General features: G+C 37.6%; 2 protein-coding genes across 2 annotated transcripts in view; both read right to left on the reverse strand.

Annotated features, from left to right (window-relative positions):
- Positions 1-17,419, reverse strand: part of LOC137467700 (serine/threonine-protein kinase PAK 3-like) — a 176,072-nt gene that overhangs the window by 22,723 nt on the left and 135,930 nt on the right. The window lies entirely within an intron of this gene.
- Positions 1,762-16,614, reverse strand: LOC137467697 (coiled-coil domain-containing protein 171-like). Its single transcript, XM_068179133.1, has 11 exons — positions 16,411-16,614; positions 14,492-14,680; positions 12,820-13,321; positions 11,951-12,067; positions 10,886-11,112; positions 10,068-10,247; positions 8,644-8,817; positions 8,023-8,168; positions 6,341-6,395; positions 5,024-5,140; positions 1,762-1,998 (listed from the first exon to the last, which is right to left on the reverse strand). Exons 1-11 carry the CDS (start codon positions 16,540-16,542, stop codon positions 1,762-1,764), a joined length of 2,076 nt encoding a protein of 691 aa, XP_068035234.1. The 5' UTR covers positions 16,543-16,614.

Raw genomic sequence — 17,419 nt, forward strand, 5'->3', positions numbered from 1 at the left:
AAAGGTAAGTTTTAAAAACCAAGGAAATGCACAGATTGGAAATGGTTATGGTTGAAAGGAATGGCTGTTACAAAATGTTAATGGTTTACAACAGAAAGAAAGGAAAAACCCTTTTGTTATTAAAAAAAAGGAAAGAAAACAATTAAAAGATGTAATGAAAGGAAAAAATCAAAAAGCAAACACCCACACACCCATCTCAACCACTCCCCAATACCAAAAAAGTACAAGCAACCAAGCATCCAAACTCAAACTAAAAAAAAAAAAAAAAAAACAAACAAACAAAAAAAAAAAACCAAAAAAAGAAAACAAACCCCACAAGGAAATAGGGGCCAATAAAAGAAAACAACCCAGTAATAATTTAAATCCCTGTCTTAGCTTTCACCATCTCCTTTCTCTCCTTTAAAAAGTATCACATAATTTCTGTTTGCACTATTTTAATGCTCCATTATGTTTACAATCAAATGCTGTTTTATTTGCCTACAGAAGCTGTGCAGCATGAAGGGAGATGCTGCCTAGGAGCCACATCCCAGTGACAGTAATGCTTGAAAAGGAGACTTACCATCAGGAGCAGGAGCAGCAGGTGCAGGAGGAGCAGGAGGTGGTGATCCAGTTGCTTTGGGTTCAAAGTGAACTTGCAAAGATTCTGTTCAGAGGAAGTAAATTTTAAAAAGCAAGGAAATGCATGGAACTGAAGGGGGTATGGTTGCAAAGAAAGACCATTACAGAAATGTTAATGGTTTCTAACAGAAAGAAGGAAAAAAGAGAAAGAAAAGAAAAGAAAAGAAAAGAAAAGAAAAGAAAAGAAAAGAAAAGAAAAGAAAAGAAAAGAAAAGAAAAGATAATAACAAAAATAAAAAACTGTAAAATAAAACATCCACCCAACCACCACCACTACTACCCAATAACAAAAGCTTCAACCAACCAAACCCAGACTAAAACCAAAAATATCTAAGCAAATTGGGGCCAATAGAAAGAAAAATAAGCCTAGTAATTCTAATCCCTGTGTTTTCTTTCTCCATCCCCTTTCTCTTCTGAAAAGTCACAGATCATTTTTGTTAGCGCTAGTTTTATTGCTCCATTATGTTTAATATCAAGTAGTTGTATTTTCCTATGGAAGCTGAGCAGCATGAAGGATGATGCTGTCTGGAAAGCCACATCTAAGAAACTGTAAGTTCTTGATAAGCAGACTTACCATCAGGAGCAGAAGGAGCAGCAGCAGGAGGAGGTGAACCAGCTGCTTCGGGTGCAAAGTCAACTTGCAAGGCTTCTGTTCAGAGAAAGTAAATGTTAGAAAGCAAGGAAATGGACAGAACTGAAGGAGTTTATGGTTGCAAGGAAAGGCTATTACAGAAATGTTAATGATTTATAACAGAAAGAAAGGAAAATCCTTTGGTAAAAAAAAGGAAAGAAAGGAAAAGAGAAAGAAAAATAAAGAAAGAGAAGGAAAGACAGAAAAAAAAAAAGGAAAGAGAGACAGAAAGAGAGAAAGAGAGAAAGAAAGATAATATTAAAAAATCCCAAAACTAACACCCACCCACCCACCACCACCACTCCCCAAAACCAAAAAAACAATCCAACCAATCAAGGAACAAAGCCGAACTAAATCCAAAAACCCACAATCAAATAGCGACCAATAGAACAAAAACATACAGTAGTAATTTCAATGCCTGTGTTAGCTTTCACCATCCACTTTCTCGTATGAAAAATGTCTCAGAATGTTTCTCTTTGCACTAATTGTATTGCTCTCCATTATCATTACAATTAAGTGTTGTTGCATTGTCCTACAGAGGCTGTGCAGCTTGAAGGGAGATGCTGCCTGGGAACCCACATCCCAGTGACTGTAATTGCCTGAAAAGCAGACTTACCATCAGCAGCAGGAGTAAGAGGCTCAACAGCTAAGGGTTCAAAGTGAATCTTTGAAGATTCTCTTCCTGATGTTAATGCTGTAACTTTGGAAGCTGCCAGTGAGTAGAGATCCATAAAATGTCTAGGCACGTGCTTTAAATAAAAGTAGAAGGAATCATTAGTGCTAGGCAAGCTACACTTAAATGCCAAATAGCACACATCCAAATTTTTCACAAAAGACAGAACTTTTTTTTAGCAAAGAGATCAAATACAGTTTGTAAGCCAGGCAGAATGTCAGTCCCAGGACTTAAACTCAAAAACATCTAACACTGGATTTTCTATTTTTTCTAGAATATTGAATATTAAGATCTTTGAGGAGCAGGGAATGAGTCGACACCCTAGTTAGAAGATCCTTTGATGAGATGTTTTCAAGCATGCAGCACAACACTGAGCTCTTGATACAATTTTTTTCATTTTATTTAAACACAAGACTCACTGCAGGTTCAATTTCTGTTCACAAAAAATTGCCACACAGTTTCAGGCTAATGTTCACACTTCCAAGATGAGTCAATTTACTAATCTTTCCACTCCACAGCAAAAAAAGTAACTTGGCAGTAACAAAAGAAAGATCACAAACCTACAGACCTCTGAAAACAGTCTGATTGCACTATAACTGGAAAAATGTAACTATTTCTATGTATGCAGCGGAAGAATGTCCCAGTTTTGTTATATTGATTGGATTGATGATAAAGTTAGCATGACAAGAGAGCACAGATGATTTGGCAGTACCGGTAACTTTGTATCTGTCCCAAGTAGTCTCAACTAATTGCTGAAATTATTGGTCTTCTTTACAATGGTTAATCACATTTTACTTGTTATAATTTTTCCCTTCAGATAGTATGACACTGGTCTTTTGAATGTAAACCTGTGATACAGACAAAAATCAGCTTGGTACCACAAACAGGGATTTACAAAGATTTTTGTAGTTTTTTCCTTTCCTTGGTTTCACTTTGCTGATTTTCAGAAAAGATGTTAACACAGCTAAAATCAATCAGGTTATTTCATTGCGGTTTCTAGGAAACAGCAGTGGCAAACTAACCCATATCACATCTTTTGTCATCAGAAACAATCTCCAAAATGTCTTGGTGGTGTGGTTCTAGTCCTAAAAGAGGATTCTTGTAGATTATAAGGCCTTTAATTGAAATGTGCTCATCACAGACTAACTAAGGCAGTTCTAGAGGATGTGCCTGCAAACAACTCCACTGTCTTTAATGACAAGCCTTCCTAAAGTGATTCCTAACTCTTTACCTCACTCAAGATTACAGGATTGCCCTTAATACAGTTTGGCATAGAGTAAAACTAAAATCCATTAGGTGACCTCTTTCTATAAAAGGCAAACTTTGTAATAAAACCTCAATCATGAGCTTGGAAAGGAATCAAACAGGAACTAGAGATGAGGGCAGAGGAAAGAGAGAGGGAAAAGGGGGAAAGAGAGATGGGGAAAGGGAGAAAGAGGAAAAGGGATAGAGAAAAGGAAGCTCATGGTGACACAGACTGTGAACCATTGGTGCTGTTTGTGTATGTCCTGAGTTACCAAGTGCACCTGAGGCTGCCAGGTGAACAAGAACTTTACAATTCTGCCCCACCAGCGAGCTCCCCAGCACATACTCTACTATGTTAGTTATACCACAAGCACTTTGTGCAAATATGAAATGCAACGTTTTGTGTTTCTGATTCTCTTCCAGAGAGAAAGAGGGAACAGGCTGCAGATGCTTCTGCAATCATTGTGAGGTCACATAGAATGGGAGTTGGGATGGGATAAAAAAAAAAAAAAAAAAAAAAAGAAGAAGCAGCATCCACTACCAAATTAGAAAAGCAGGATTTAAAAGCTGGTGATTGCTACAGTGCCTCCTGTGAAAAGATGCCATCCATGGAACCTTTTGTGCAGCTCTAAAATGGATCATCACTGTACTGTACTGGGGAAACATTTGTAATTCTACCCCCTGACGGAAAAGTTCATCTGTGCTAATTAAGCTTCACAGGACTCTCAAGGCATTACATATTCCATATTTCCATCTTTTAGTGTGGAAACACGATAATGCACACATAATTTATAACTTCATCAGGCATGTACGCAAGCAAGAGAGAACAGTGAGAATTCTCTAGCTTAGAATCTGTCTTTCTTGAATGTTTGATTTTGTGACCCTGATACTGCAATTATATACTGCATTAGAACAGAAAATCCACAATAAATTGGAAGGCATTACTGCAGAAATTTACATGTTGTATGCAATACTTACTTTGTCTAAGATCTTTGCAATTTACTTGATTACCTGCTCTCTCTCTAATTCAGACAGAGAAGTACAATGAAAGAAATATGTTCTCACTCTGCCTTTTGTTCTCTCATTGGGTAAAAAAAATCTGTCTTGGCACTTATATATTCTGCACAGCTATAAAGACTAATGGATAGTTTCTGCAGAAGAGATCAAACTTAAAAACAATGAGGAGGCATTGCACTGAATCTATGTTCAGAGATGAAAATATGGCATGTTTTCTGTTAATTTCTCTTTTTTTCCCACTCATTGTTTTGTCCTAACAAAATTAGTATTTTGAAATGTGCGAGTCTTTAAACCCATATGAGCAAAATAGCTTCTATATTTAAACATTCTAAATAGCAGTTTCTTTTAAATGAGGAATGCTCAAAACCCCACAATTGATTCTAGAACTGTGGGTTGAAAAAAATCTGATACTGACCAAGAAGGAGGATGAAAATCTTGTCTTTATTGTTTGGTTGGTTTTGTTTGTTTGTGGGGATCTTACTTGGTTTTAGTTTTGTTTGCGTTTCTTTTTTTTAATTAGTCTTGTGTATATTAGTGGGAAAAAAGAGAGGGAGATAGAAGAATATTAATTTTCAGGTACATATACTTCTGCCATGTTTGTATTCCCATCAGTTATTTAATGCTGTAACTGCAAAACTAAAAGTTACCATCATCTCTGAAATACCATGTGCAAGAGTATACATGGAAATTGTCTTTCAACTGCTGACTGCAGTAGTTTTGAAGCTTTTTGCTCTCCACATGCTCAGAGCAGTCTATCTGCCCGTTGTGTCTCAGATGCCAAAAATGAAAGAAAATTTAAAAAAGAAAAAAATTAAACAGGATTGGCTTTAGACTCTAACCGGGAATGCCATAGCCTCTGGCCTGTCCCTCACTGCTTCCTCTGAAAGGGTCTCCAGCTGCAGGCTGGGGAGCGGCGTGGCTGCTGCAGCACCTGGTGCCACGGCCTGCTCTCTGGCCTAAAGAGAAAAAACCCCAGCATCAGTGGGAATTCTCCTTCAGACACACCAGCTGGGATGAACTGGGTCCCCTTGAGCCCATTGAGTGGACTTGCATTGATCCGTGGACCTAACATCCATGAATAAAGAACAACTGATTGAATTTTCATCTCTAATTCACAGTGCTGGGTAAGAATGCTACCAAAACAAAAAGACCCTTGCCCTGGTCAGAAAAGAGAAAGGCCAAGGACATGGCACATATGTATTATTGTAAAAACACGGCAGTTGCTGCTTGACATTCACTTCCGAAGTTTGAAAGCAGCCAGTATGAAGATGGTGGTGGCACAAAGGAAATTTTCTATCAGCACGGTTTGCTGTAGGTGAAACATACACTTTAGGTTTTGTCACGTTCCATGAACATTAAAGGAAAAAGAAAAGATATCTGAAAATATAATTAGCAACAGTTTTGGTGAACGCAGAAACTAAAATAGAGAATCCCATGTTGCTAGGAATTAAAGATGTAGTAAGGGAAATCGACACTCCAAGGTAAGGAAAACACTTCTTTTGCTCTATGCTGCTCTAGATTAAAAACAGTTACGAAACCATCTGCCATTAGAGCTAGAGTTGAAAACAGTCCTTTCTCCTAAATAATTAATAGGTACATCTTTATTGGACCTTCAAATAGTCCTATACCAGGGCACAATTGTACAAGTCAGAGAGAAAACTTGAGATTACTATTAAGTTTAAAATATGGTTTTAAAAAATACCATGGAAGTTTCTAACCACAGATTATGATTTCCTGCCTTTTCTTTTCCTGTTTATGATGCTTCATAGGTTAAAATAGCAGACACAAAGCCAAATGTTTTACGGCCACCAAGTATGTGACCTCTCATTATTCAGCAGAGGGTTAACACCGTAACAATTGCCAATTTTTCGTGTGTTCCATTAGTCTTCACTTGTTAACCAGAAATAATGTTCAGTGAGGGAAGGAAAGTGAATTTTGTCATAACTTCTACATTTAGAACAAGTTGTGTGTGTACTACAAACTTGCATTTTATTTCACTGTGGTTTTTTATGATGGAAGAAGTTGAGGGGGGAAACTTCAACACTAAGGGAAGGAAGTTGCTTTGCAGCAACTTGTCTCTTCCCCCGCGAATAAGCAGTTGTAAGGCTTTGGCATGTTTGGAAACACAAATCAGAGGGAATACTTCAAATTCTTACCTCATTCAGGACGGCCTCCACAGCTTTCGTATGATTAATGATCAACTCTTTGTCTCTATTACAAAAGAAAAAACAAAGCAAAACAACAAAACAACGGAGTAACTTTATGGAACTGAAACTCTATCAATGTAGAAATTAATGTTCTGCTACTTTATGGCTGTCATGTCTTGTAAAATAATTGCTGATTATTATAACAGTTATAAACTGTTGATTATATAACAGTTATAAAGTGTTACGATTTTCCCTCTTTTTCATATCTCCAATGCAAGCCCTAAAAATAGTTAATGTACACTATTTGGTGCATTTCCATATGAAAGATGCTTCTGTTGAGGATAAGCAATTCAAATAGATGTAATTATAGGCCTATCAATGAACAACTATCATGGCTTGGATACAGAGATCATAAAAAGTCTCTAGCAGGATGATATTATATTCTTGTATTGGAAAACACAGACAGATTCTGTTTATTTAATCTGCCTTGTTTGTATGTTCCAAAAGGAGAAAAAACCCCTATTTGTTGTGAAGAGTTGCTATAATAATGAAGGGAAGGGTAGCTTGCTTTGTTGATATTCAGCTGCTTTACACAGGGAAAAAAATGCCAGTTTTAAAGTCACTTCACGTTAAAATAACCTTTACTGGATCTGTGTATGGCCACAAGGAATGCTCTTTACTGTAAATGCCCAGAATAGTTTGGGGCAGGATGAAAACGGAAAGCTTTCTAGAACAAATCCTTCTGTAGGTGACGCCTGCTTGGATCAAATCATACTAAATAACATTCGGTATTATTTGATCATCTTAATTAGGTTGTTAAACATTTAGTTGAGGCCTATACGAATTGCATTCATTCCCTGGTGCATAAAACCCTTAAAGGTTCTCAGATGTTGTTCTTCAGAGGTTGAATGATCCCAGGTATGATGGGAAGTTTTAATTAACTAAAATTTTTTTAGATCCTAGCCGTGGAACAACAATATTCATAATAGATATTTCATACTAGGATAAGTATTAGAAAACAAAGTCTTCAAAGATTTATTTTTTCATATGGTGTAAAAATAGCTTAGTAATAACCTCCTTCAAGTCAAAGGGGCTCCTTTTGACTACCAATCTTTTCAAGACCAGTGCCTGAGCCTTTCCTTTTACTCTAGGTTGTCTTGTAGTGGTGTGGGGATTAGGGCTAAATCCAAAACTACCTGAAATCAGCAGGAAGAACTATCTTGTACCACAGGCAAGGCTAGGTCCAAAATGGGTTTCAGTCCCTTTGGTGGCAAAGACCTGTCCCTTAGATGATGCTTGTGTATTTACTATAAATAAATTGTATCTGTCTACAACAAGATGGTGTGGAAACACAGAGAACAAGCAATCATTTCTTAAATAAGCAGAACTTTAAGGATCTGCCAAAGAGATGTTGTCAGAGCAGTAAGATAGCACAGGTATTTTGTTTGCCAGTTATTTCAGCATCCAGAATTTGAAGAACTATTATGGGATAACTGCATAAAATGTATGACCTAGTATTTTGAACTAACACTTTTCGTTTTAGAAGACTATCCCTGAATTTAAAAATAAAAGAGACAGAAGTCCTTTTCTCTTCTAACCTTATACTGTCCAGGGCTAAAAGCCTGCCCATGGAAGTAGGAACTGAAATTTTTATTCATTTTAAGTGACATCCCCCAGGCCCCAGGGCTCACTTTACTCCCTGTTTGAGGGCAAGTTCTGCCTCCTCGAGAGTCTCCCGCAGCTGCTGCTGGTCCTGCTCTGTGCCTTTCAGGAGTCTCTTCTGGTGATCCAGATCTTGGTCTCTGCTCCTCAGCTCCTCCATTGCATTAGAGAGGCTCTGCCAGCAGACAGAGAGCAGAGTTACTCTTTAGCCCAAATAAACTTCACTTTATGCCATTGGCTACTGACCAACGTGGAAGACAAATTGATTGCAAAGTAGATTTGGACAACTGCATACTAAGGTTTTATGAATTTCCTAGCAAAAGAATTACTGACTCAGAACCCCCCTAGTTTTTAGTATATTTGCTATGTATAAGTGTATTTTAGAAAACAAAATTATTGTAGGCAAAAAAACCCAAAACAAACCTCCATTGAAAAGTTTTTTCTTAAGTTGTTAAAAATAAAACATAGATAGCTTAAAAAAAAATTTAAAAAGGAGTCTTTGAAGTGTTTTCTCAGTAGCCTAAAATTCCAGCAGACTGAGTAGTGTGTGTGTATTTACTCCTGTTACTTTATTTACACAAGGACTGCACTATTTGGCTTATTTAACAAAAGGTAAAACTCGGGTGACTGTTCCAGAAGAATAATCTTACCATCAGAGATACATTGGAGACTTGGCTTCTTTCTGTGTCGATATGTGGGCATGATTCCAGTATACTACTCAGCTCCTGAAGCCGTCGCTGGTGCTCTTGTAAAAGCAATCTTGCCTCCTGCTCACGCTGCAAAGCATTATCTAACTCCTCCTGCAAATTGTCTTGGTTGATTTTCTGGAAAGAGAAACAAGCTGGGCCTGATTCTGTAACTATATTCAGTGGTTTCCCTACCACTGAGTGAGTTCCACTTGCAAACATACCAAATTCTAAAACAGATGCATGCTTAGGATTAGTCTTGAAGTTCTTTTAACATGAAGACAGATTACTGAACAGTAAGATGGCAGACCAGTTAATCACTGTGTTTTTTGTAAAGAGCATTCATGTAAAGTCTTGGCATTCATTATTCTATTCAAATTAGCACCCTAGGGTGCAAAACCTCAATATGTAGGAGGAAAAATATGCAGATCAATGTTCAAAATTTTAGTGAATAGCTTATTGACCCTTTTAAACTCCTTTGTGGACTGTTCTTGTCCTCCAAAACTGTTCCAGGAAAAAGAAGTAATTCTTCAAGGGAAGTCATCATCTGCATTTCAACTACAATCTAAAATGTCATAATTTTCCTCTAACTGTCCCAAAACACTAAGGGAATAAAACCTGTTGAGAAGAGAACTGAAGATGATCAGATATTTTTGAGTAAAAAAATAAAAATCCATTTTACTAGCTAGGAACAGGAAGGACAATGGGTGAGACGTCATCTAGCAGATATTCTCTGCTTGGAAGTGTTTGGATTAGGACACACTGACAGGTTCTACCAACTAGGCTTCAGGTTAGGGAACCCACAGCATTTCAGTAACTCCATCAGCAACAGCAAAGGACTCAGGGGATTTTGTGCATTTGTGCTACTGAGAATGTAGGAAAAGGCTTTTTTTTCCCCTGACATAAAGTTACTTCTTCAGGGAAACAGACCCACTAAAATTTGTATTGTATTTATTATAACATGCATCAACATCCATACAGAGTTTAAACTGCTATATTTATATTTCATCAACTTCTCATGAACATTCGTATTGAACACCCTGACTTTATTCCAGCTGACTTTACTCTGTTGAAGTGAAATCTTCTTTTAGGATACATAAGTCATCACATCAACATTTCCAAAAAATGGGAGAACCTGGACTGCTGAAGACCAAACTGCAATTTATACAGGACACCTCCTTCTACAAATCAAAAGGAAACTCCAGTGGAAAAGGGGTCTTTCTAAATACATCTGTCTTCTAGTTTAGTGACATTTACAAGGCAAGGTTTCTGGAAAATTCTGTTGAAAGTAAATAAATTCTATGTTTTCCAAAAGGACATAAATCAAAAAATGTGTAGAAAGGAGAATCTCTTTTAAGCAAGAGAGCCTCCAAATCAAATGCACTTACATGCTGAAGTTCATTTGATTGCTCTTGCAGCCTGTGGGCTTTTTCAGCATCTTTTCGCATCTCATTGCAACTCCACTGGCATTCTGCAAGCTGCAGGTGCAGTGAGTGGGACTCTACCTCTGCTGCATGAAGCCTTCGTGAAAATTCAAATATTTCTTGCTGCAAGATTGCTATGTTTCTCTGTCAGCATACAAAAACAAGTTGATGGGCTATAAAATCTGCTATTTTAGCAATAAAAGAAATCATATTTATGACCCAAGAAAATGAAGACAAAACATAATTTTTTCCTCCATCTCTAAAAGACATACACAAGGGCAAAAGTTTGAACCTGTCACCTACCAACCCTACCAAGGGCTACTGCAAATTCTGTTTACAAAGAAGTACTATTTTCACCTAAAGTCTACTATAAAAGATTATTGGAGAAAGAGTTTATCCTTTCATTTTGGTTTAAGGGAAGAAGGCTATCTTTACTGAAAAAGGATGGTAGACATGAGAAAGTAGAAAACCATAATAAAACATTTACATCAAGCCAAAAGCAAATTTGTTCTTATAAGCTAATACAGATCTGATAGAACTTGAAAAAAACCCTTTTACTTGGATACACTAAACCTCCTCCAAAAATTCTTTGTCAATAAAAGAAAAGACCTATTTACACCCTAATGTGTGACAAATCAACTTCTGAGTGTCCATATAGGGGTACTTCATTGTCATGGACTCATCACCAGCCTGAAACAAAATAAATGGTGCTTTCCAGGGAGCTTCTCTGTTGCTTCTGTAAACCTTCTGTTTCCATGAAGGAGGACTGTAAATCTGCTTACTGTGCTGGGCAGTCTGTCATACAATCCAGCTTCCAGGGCCTGGGCATTTACTCTGCGGAGCCCACGAGCCAGCCTCTGTATCAGGGAGTCCCTCTCCAGGTAAGCTCTGCACCCACAAGGTTTCCCTTGAACTGTCTCCATCAGTATGCTCAGGTTGTCCATCAGTTTTGCAAAGCAGTTCCTGGCTGCCCTGATAAGGGAGTGTCCAGAAAGCCAGGAGCATGCATCTTTAAGAAACAACAACAAAAAAGAAACATCAAGCAGTTTATTAGTTCCCATTTCTTGTAATATCATGTTCTTTTGCATTTATACAGGATGGAACCTGTAAATATTCTGAAACACAGAATACTGATTCTGAAACACTGTTCAAACTTTGCTTTTAAAGGATATGAATGAAAATTACTGAGAACAGCATGATCAAAGAAGAAAGTGCCTGAAACTGAATCTAAGCACATTTGATTCAAAAACAACTTTTATACCAACTTAGTGTTTAGCCTTCTGGAAAATGCATCACCTTGTCTTTCTCCTGCTATTTCCCTTTATTCACATAAATTATCCCTCTTCTAATATCCTTGTCTTCTGTGACAAAATTGTGGGGATTCTGGAACTAGAGATTAATAAAGAACCAGGGATGGCAGCAATGCAGATGAACCAAGGGAGCCTGTATCAGTTCTCACTGTAAATAAACTCCAGAAACACTTTCCAGCCTTCTGCTTCCATGGCTATATACAATGAAAGGATAAAATATCCTATCAGTTGTTAAAGAAAATGAATCTGTTCCAACAGTACAGAGATGTGATCATTCAGAGAATGCAGAAGAGGTTTACCATTTTACCCTGCAATAAAATTACTCCTTCAGGGAAAGAGCCCCACTAAAATTTGTATTGACTAGCTCAGGATATAACCTCGCATCAAAGGTGTCTATCATAATATTCAGAAATATCTCTTCAGAGCTATGATCCAGAATGGTTTAGATAAAATCATCAAAATGGAAGTGATATGACCACCCTGACTTTTTTATTTTTTTGATAGATTTCTGCTACAACAATATACTGTTAGAATTACCTTGTTTGCTGAGAACATCGTCTAGTTCAGAGATGGAACTGACTATTGCAGTATAGAGGTTAGAGCTAGTCAACCAGTCAAGTGCTTCAATACAGTCAACTCCTTCCTCTTCAAAACCTGGGAAACAGAATTGCAGCTAGCAGGATAAGTGAATCACTAGGATATGGCACACTGCTACCTCCAGCTCTTTCAGAAATTAACCAAAAATAAGCATATAAACAACAAATTAGTCAGGACAATTTAGACCGTTTTAAGCATGCTTCCAGAAGTACTAAAAAACAAAAAAAGTAGATGAACCTTCTAATGTGGAAAACATTTTTGATACCATTTATCCTTGCAGAGGGAAGTATAAACTGGTCTGGCAACAGAAAGGGGCAAGTAGATATAATCTCTGAAGAAAATTTCGAAATCCCATGCTAATATTTCACCTGAATCAGAAAGCAATTTTTGTGGGTCTTAGTAGTAAATAAATATTCAAAATTATTAAAATAAGAGGAGGAAATACCTTTTCTAGGGGAAAAAAAAAAAAAAAAGGTGACAGTTAATAATTCAGGAACATTGCAAGATATTTGCCACAGAGAAGATGCTGTAGCACCTAGTTCTGAAATCCATAACACAAATATCAAAAATATCAGACAGTGTTGAGCTCATGTGCATAATTGCAATTTTACCTGTAATGCTTAACACATGACTAGGCATTTCCTCGTAGAATGAAATATGTTTGTCAAGCAACGTAAAAATTATAAATCCATAAATAATTTGTACAAATGTCATGAAATATATCTTTATGCCCCAGCAATAATAATAATAATCTTGCTTTTGTTTTTATTCCCTAACCATGTAATTTGACCTAAGAATATTTCACTTACGTGACACATGCCTGCCTCTGGATTCTCCCACACAAACTTGAATTCCAGTGCATCCTCTGGAGGCATCTGTCCAGACCAAAAAGGTACAAGAATATCGGGCCAGAGCCCTCAGCCTGTTAGCAGCCAGAACTGCAATCACAGCTCTTCGGAAGACATAAACCAGGTGCTTGGCTCTTCTCTGCCTCAGCCTGCCTTCGCCTTGGCTGTTTTCCACGTTAGTAGGGAGAGCATAAAGGAGGCTGATGATCTTCTGGTTCAATAATTTGTGGTGGTTCACCTGCTCCTGGAGAATGTCTCTTTGGCAAGACACAGCGCACAGTCTGCCGTAGAGAGGACACAGGGCCCCTGACAGCAGTGCACAGGCTGCCAGCAGGGAGGAGCGTGCCTTGTGAGCATTTGATAATGTATTTGTCATGGAACTGTTTTCATGGGCCTGTTTCTCGCAGGTTTGTTCAAGGCCATACAGATTTTGCCTGGTTTTCTGCACTGTTTCTTCACATTTCTGCAACAGAAACAAACCAAACAAAACCGGAAGAAATATTAACTAGATAGTTTTTGCCTCGACAAGAGCAAAAAGAAAATTCTTCGTTTTGCCATTCAAATGATGCATTAAAGGAGTCAAAAATTCTTAGTAATGATGGTGATGAAAGTATTTCTTCTAGAAAACAATTACAGAATCAGATATATGAAACCACAGCAATGGTAGGGGGGAAACTGACATGATCATCAACTGCAAATTGGACTCCTGATTTCTAACAACATTCAGCAATATGGTGACAGCTCACAGAAGGTCCAACGCTGCTTGTCTGCCCACAATACAGTTCGATGAGTTGACTTAACAATAGTAGTAACATCCTCCAATTTCAGAGAGAGCACTGCTCTACCAAGCAGAAAGCCAGTGTAAGTGAGAGGAAAAAGGTAAGAAGGCTGGAACATGAGACTAGACAGATTAAATTTTTCAGCATGCAAAGACTTCCAGCCCTGAAATCTGCATCAACTACAGCATTATTCTGTGAAGTAAGTTGCAGCAACTCACAAATAACAAGGGACATCTATTTCCTTTATTCACAAGACTTTTAATTGAAACTGGTGTGAAGGAATATGATGGTAAAGACAGCAAATGGTGGTTGTGGAATAATGGGTAACATTTTGGATTGCAGGATTGCAAATAACTCATCTAACAAGCAGTGAGAGTTTCACACTTTAAAACCACTTCTCACTGTAGTATCACTAAAGCAGAGTCATTACCACTGTTCTTAGGATCAGTACATATGCAATTAAATTTATCCACAGGTAACACCACATTACTGTTACTCCATACAATCTCTGCAAATGATGATGCTGAAAAAGTAGCTGCTGCCCTCAGAAATCCTTAAAAAAAGGAAATTCGATCTTACAGCTATAGCATTCTCAGAAAAAAAATACTACCCACTGTAGATGAAAGCAGGCTTCTCATGACAAATGCTTCAAAAAAGTTATTTATTTCTTATTTTAAATGATGTTAATATTAGCACAGTGATGGGTTGGTTTGTTGTTTGGGCTTTTTTTAACTTTAAAAATATACTTAAATTCCCAAATGACCTTAAACTGCTAAGGGGCTTAAACGACTGAAAAAATCAATTAAATGGTACAAGAAAAAAAAAAAAAAAATTAGAAGTTCCCAGCACTATACCTGGGCTCTTGCATGAACTTCTGCAAGGATATTTGAGTACTGCTCTTCAAGATATTGCTTTTCTTTCTGCCAGCAATGTTCCTGTGCTTTTAACTGCTCAGACATTTTCTCAAAAGCATCCTCCTGCTTCTGCTGAAGTTCCTTCAGAGTGTCAGCCTTGTGCTTGCAAATATATTCTAGGTGAGATATCTGTGTGACAAGCATTTAAGAAGAAATTATTGTTTACCGTTTCACTTTGAGTCACGCACAGACTATTCCAGCATAAAATCTAAACTGTAATTTCTTCAAAATTTTCATTAAAACTAAATAAAACCCTTTTCATAGCAGATGAATTACTTGGTTCTCCAAACAAAACTGAAATATATTTTGAAACAAAAGATTTTATTTGGTTTCGGTTCTGCCATCCTTTTACCACCTTGTAGATATTCGTCACCTTCTTTGTAGGAAACCTGAGCCAGACACTTCAAACTTGTTTTTTAAACAACTCTGTTAAATTTTAGTCCATTAGTAAATTAGGAATCCAAGTATATACTTTAGAAATGTGAAATGATTGCACACAAGAAATCAAAACAGCATTTAATTTTTTGTTTTGCTTGGGGTTTTTTTGGGGGAGTTGTTGGTGTTTTTTTTGTTGTTGTTTGGTTAGTTTTTTTGTTTGGGAGGGTTTTTTTTGCTTTTTTTTTTTTTTTTTTTGGTTGAAAAGCCAAGACTTTCCAGATTATTATTAAGTTTTTAAACAAGTCCAGGGAATTCTAGCATAGAGAATGTTTTCCTTACAAATAGCTCATGAGTTTATGATGTGTTTTCAACAAGCATGAAGGGATACACTCTTGTGGTTTAACACTTCACCCCCCATGCAAATTAAATAGAGGCATGAACCAAGCCAACAATGATCTCCAAATGCACACACCTGCACTTTGTTACTAGAAAGCATCAGCAAGACACATCCAGATAGATCACTCTGAGCTGTAGGAAAAAAGGTTTTGTGCAACACAGTCTAAAATCCCAGAAAAGCTGCTAAGTACATGAGAAGAGCCCTAGAGACCTCCCAAGCAGTCTCAGTAACAAGGCTTAATTAAAATGCAAGAACAGGGAGGCACAAACCCCAGAAACACTGCCAACAATATCCATCTCCTTCCCTTCCCATGTCTTTCCTTCTCCCTTTCCTCTTCTACTTCAAAAGAGAAATAAACCAGAAAACAAAGTCAAACCCTGAAGAGTGGCTTAGCTACTCTCAGCTTAGTCTCTGGACCCAGCTGACCTATTTTAAAAGGGTTTTATTTTTCCTAAAACCACAGGGTTTTCTGGCAAGAAAGGCCACATAAGCTCACTTGCATTCATATCACTCAGAAATGTACAGCTCCTCCTGCACACAAATACTGACATGTTTTAGAATAGGTATTTCCATTGTGTTTCTGAATAAAAATGTCAGAATCCGAAAGTTGCAATTAAACAGAAAACCCCACACTGGCATTCTTTCAAATAGCACATCTGAATCATAAACACATAATTTAAAGATGGTATTCCTGGAGAAAGTGTATTTTGCTATGGATTATGGTAAAACAAAGACTTGCTTTATGACTGTAAATGACTACATTCTGTGAATTTCTTCATCAGTAAGATGAATTTATTATCTTTTAATGAGGTCCCTGTGGCTGGTATCAGACAATCCTTTCAGAATGTCCTGCACAGAAAGTGGAGCTGAGAGACTTGATGCACACTCCAGTCACATCTACATGCTCACAGCAGCAGCATCAAGCTGAGCAGTGGACCAGCCATAATTAACGGTGTTCATTTGTTAATGTCCAAATCCTCTTGGGGGGATGAATATCACTCCTTTTTCTCCTTTTTAACGAGCCTGCAGTGTGCACAAATGTCACTGAGCTCCGCAGAGGCAGCTGATGCCTGGGGACACTCACCCTCTCCTTAGCCTTGTGGAAGTTCAAGATCAGGGCTTCAACATTCTCATGCAAGAGAGCACAAAGCTCTGTCCAAGGTAACTCTTCCAGGGCGACCTCTGAATGTTTGGCAAGCACATGGGCGTTTGCCATGCTCTGGTATAAGTTTAGGAGGATGGACACATCCCTCTGGAACACAAAGAAGAATTCGTTGCTGTAGCTGGGCAATGTTCAAATCAAAAGAGATGCATCACATGTGCAGTAGCAGTGCTGCATGCAGCTGATAACAAGGCCTCAGAGCTCATTCTCACAGCTTTCCAAAATTCCTGTGTTCATTTCTAATAATTGCTGCCATAATATTGCATAATCTTACAGCAGAGTAAGAAAAGTGATTTGACCAAATTTATCTAATTAGACACAGTATGCCTATAAAGTATGTGAATAAATCCCAGTCCTGTGGGGGCCACAACATTGACCTGGCACAGATAAAAATTTCTGTGCTCTTAGTGGATGCAATTCATTCTCCCTTGTTAATACTCTGATGTGCATTCAAACTGTGCCCCCACACAGCTGCACAGCACACAGAAAACTGTCCAGTTGGCTAGGCAGCACAACACACTCTAAATTCCTTTAAAAATTTGTTTTGCATGGGTTATATATGATTAAATAGCTGGCCAAAATAGGCCTACAGCTCCATCAGTCACACTCCACAAGCCATGCCTCATTTCTTTACAGTGATTTTAATCAGTGGCATAATAAATTGATTCAGGTTATAAATAAATAAGCATGCAGTAAAAATTCAATTCTTCATAATTTTAGTGCATACAAGTGACTTAGAAACTTTGGTTAAGCTAATAGAAAGCTGTTTCTCAAATGCCATGAGGACAAAGTATGTAAACAACCGTAACAGTACAGTCAGAGATCAAGATAAGATTCTCAGACTAGAGTGGAAAGAACATATTCAGGGAACATAAAAGTGGTATAAAAGATGAAAAAATACTGTATAGGCCAGGAGAGCAGGAAGGGAAAA

The sequence above is a fragment of the Anomalospiza imberbis genome, unplaced genomic scaffold, assembly GCF_031753505.1.
Source record: "Anomalospiza imberbis isolate Cuckoo-Finch-1a 21T00152 unplaced genomic scaffold, ASM3175350v1 scaffold_76, whole genome shotgun sequence".
NCBI lineage: Eukaryota > Metazoa > Chordata > Aves > Passeriformes > Viduidae > Anomalospiza > Anomalospiza imberbis.

Coding starts and splice junctions, on each gene's coding strand:
- LOC137467697 (XM_068179133.1), bottom strand. CDS start 16,542: ATGGCAAACGCCCATGTGCTTGCCAAACATTCAGAGGTCGCCCTGGAA. Junction 14,681..16,410: donor TCCACAAGGCTAAGGAGAGG/GTGAGTGTCCCC, acceptor CTTGTCACACAG/ATATCTCACCTAGAATATAT. Junction 12,068..12,819: donor CAGAGGCAGGCATGTGTCAC/GTAAGTGAAATA, acceptor TCTGTTTCCCAG/GTTTTGAAGAGGAAGGAGTT.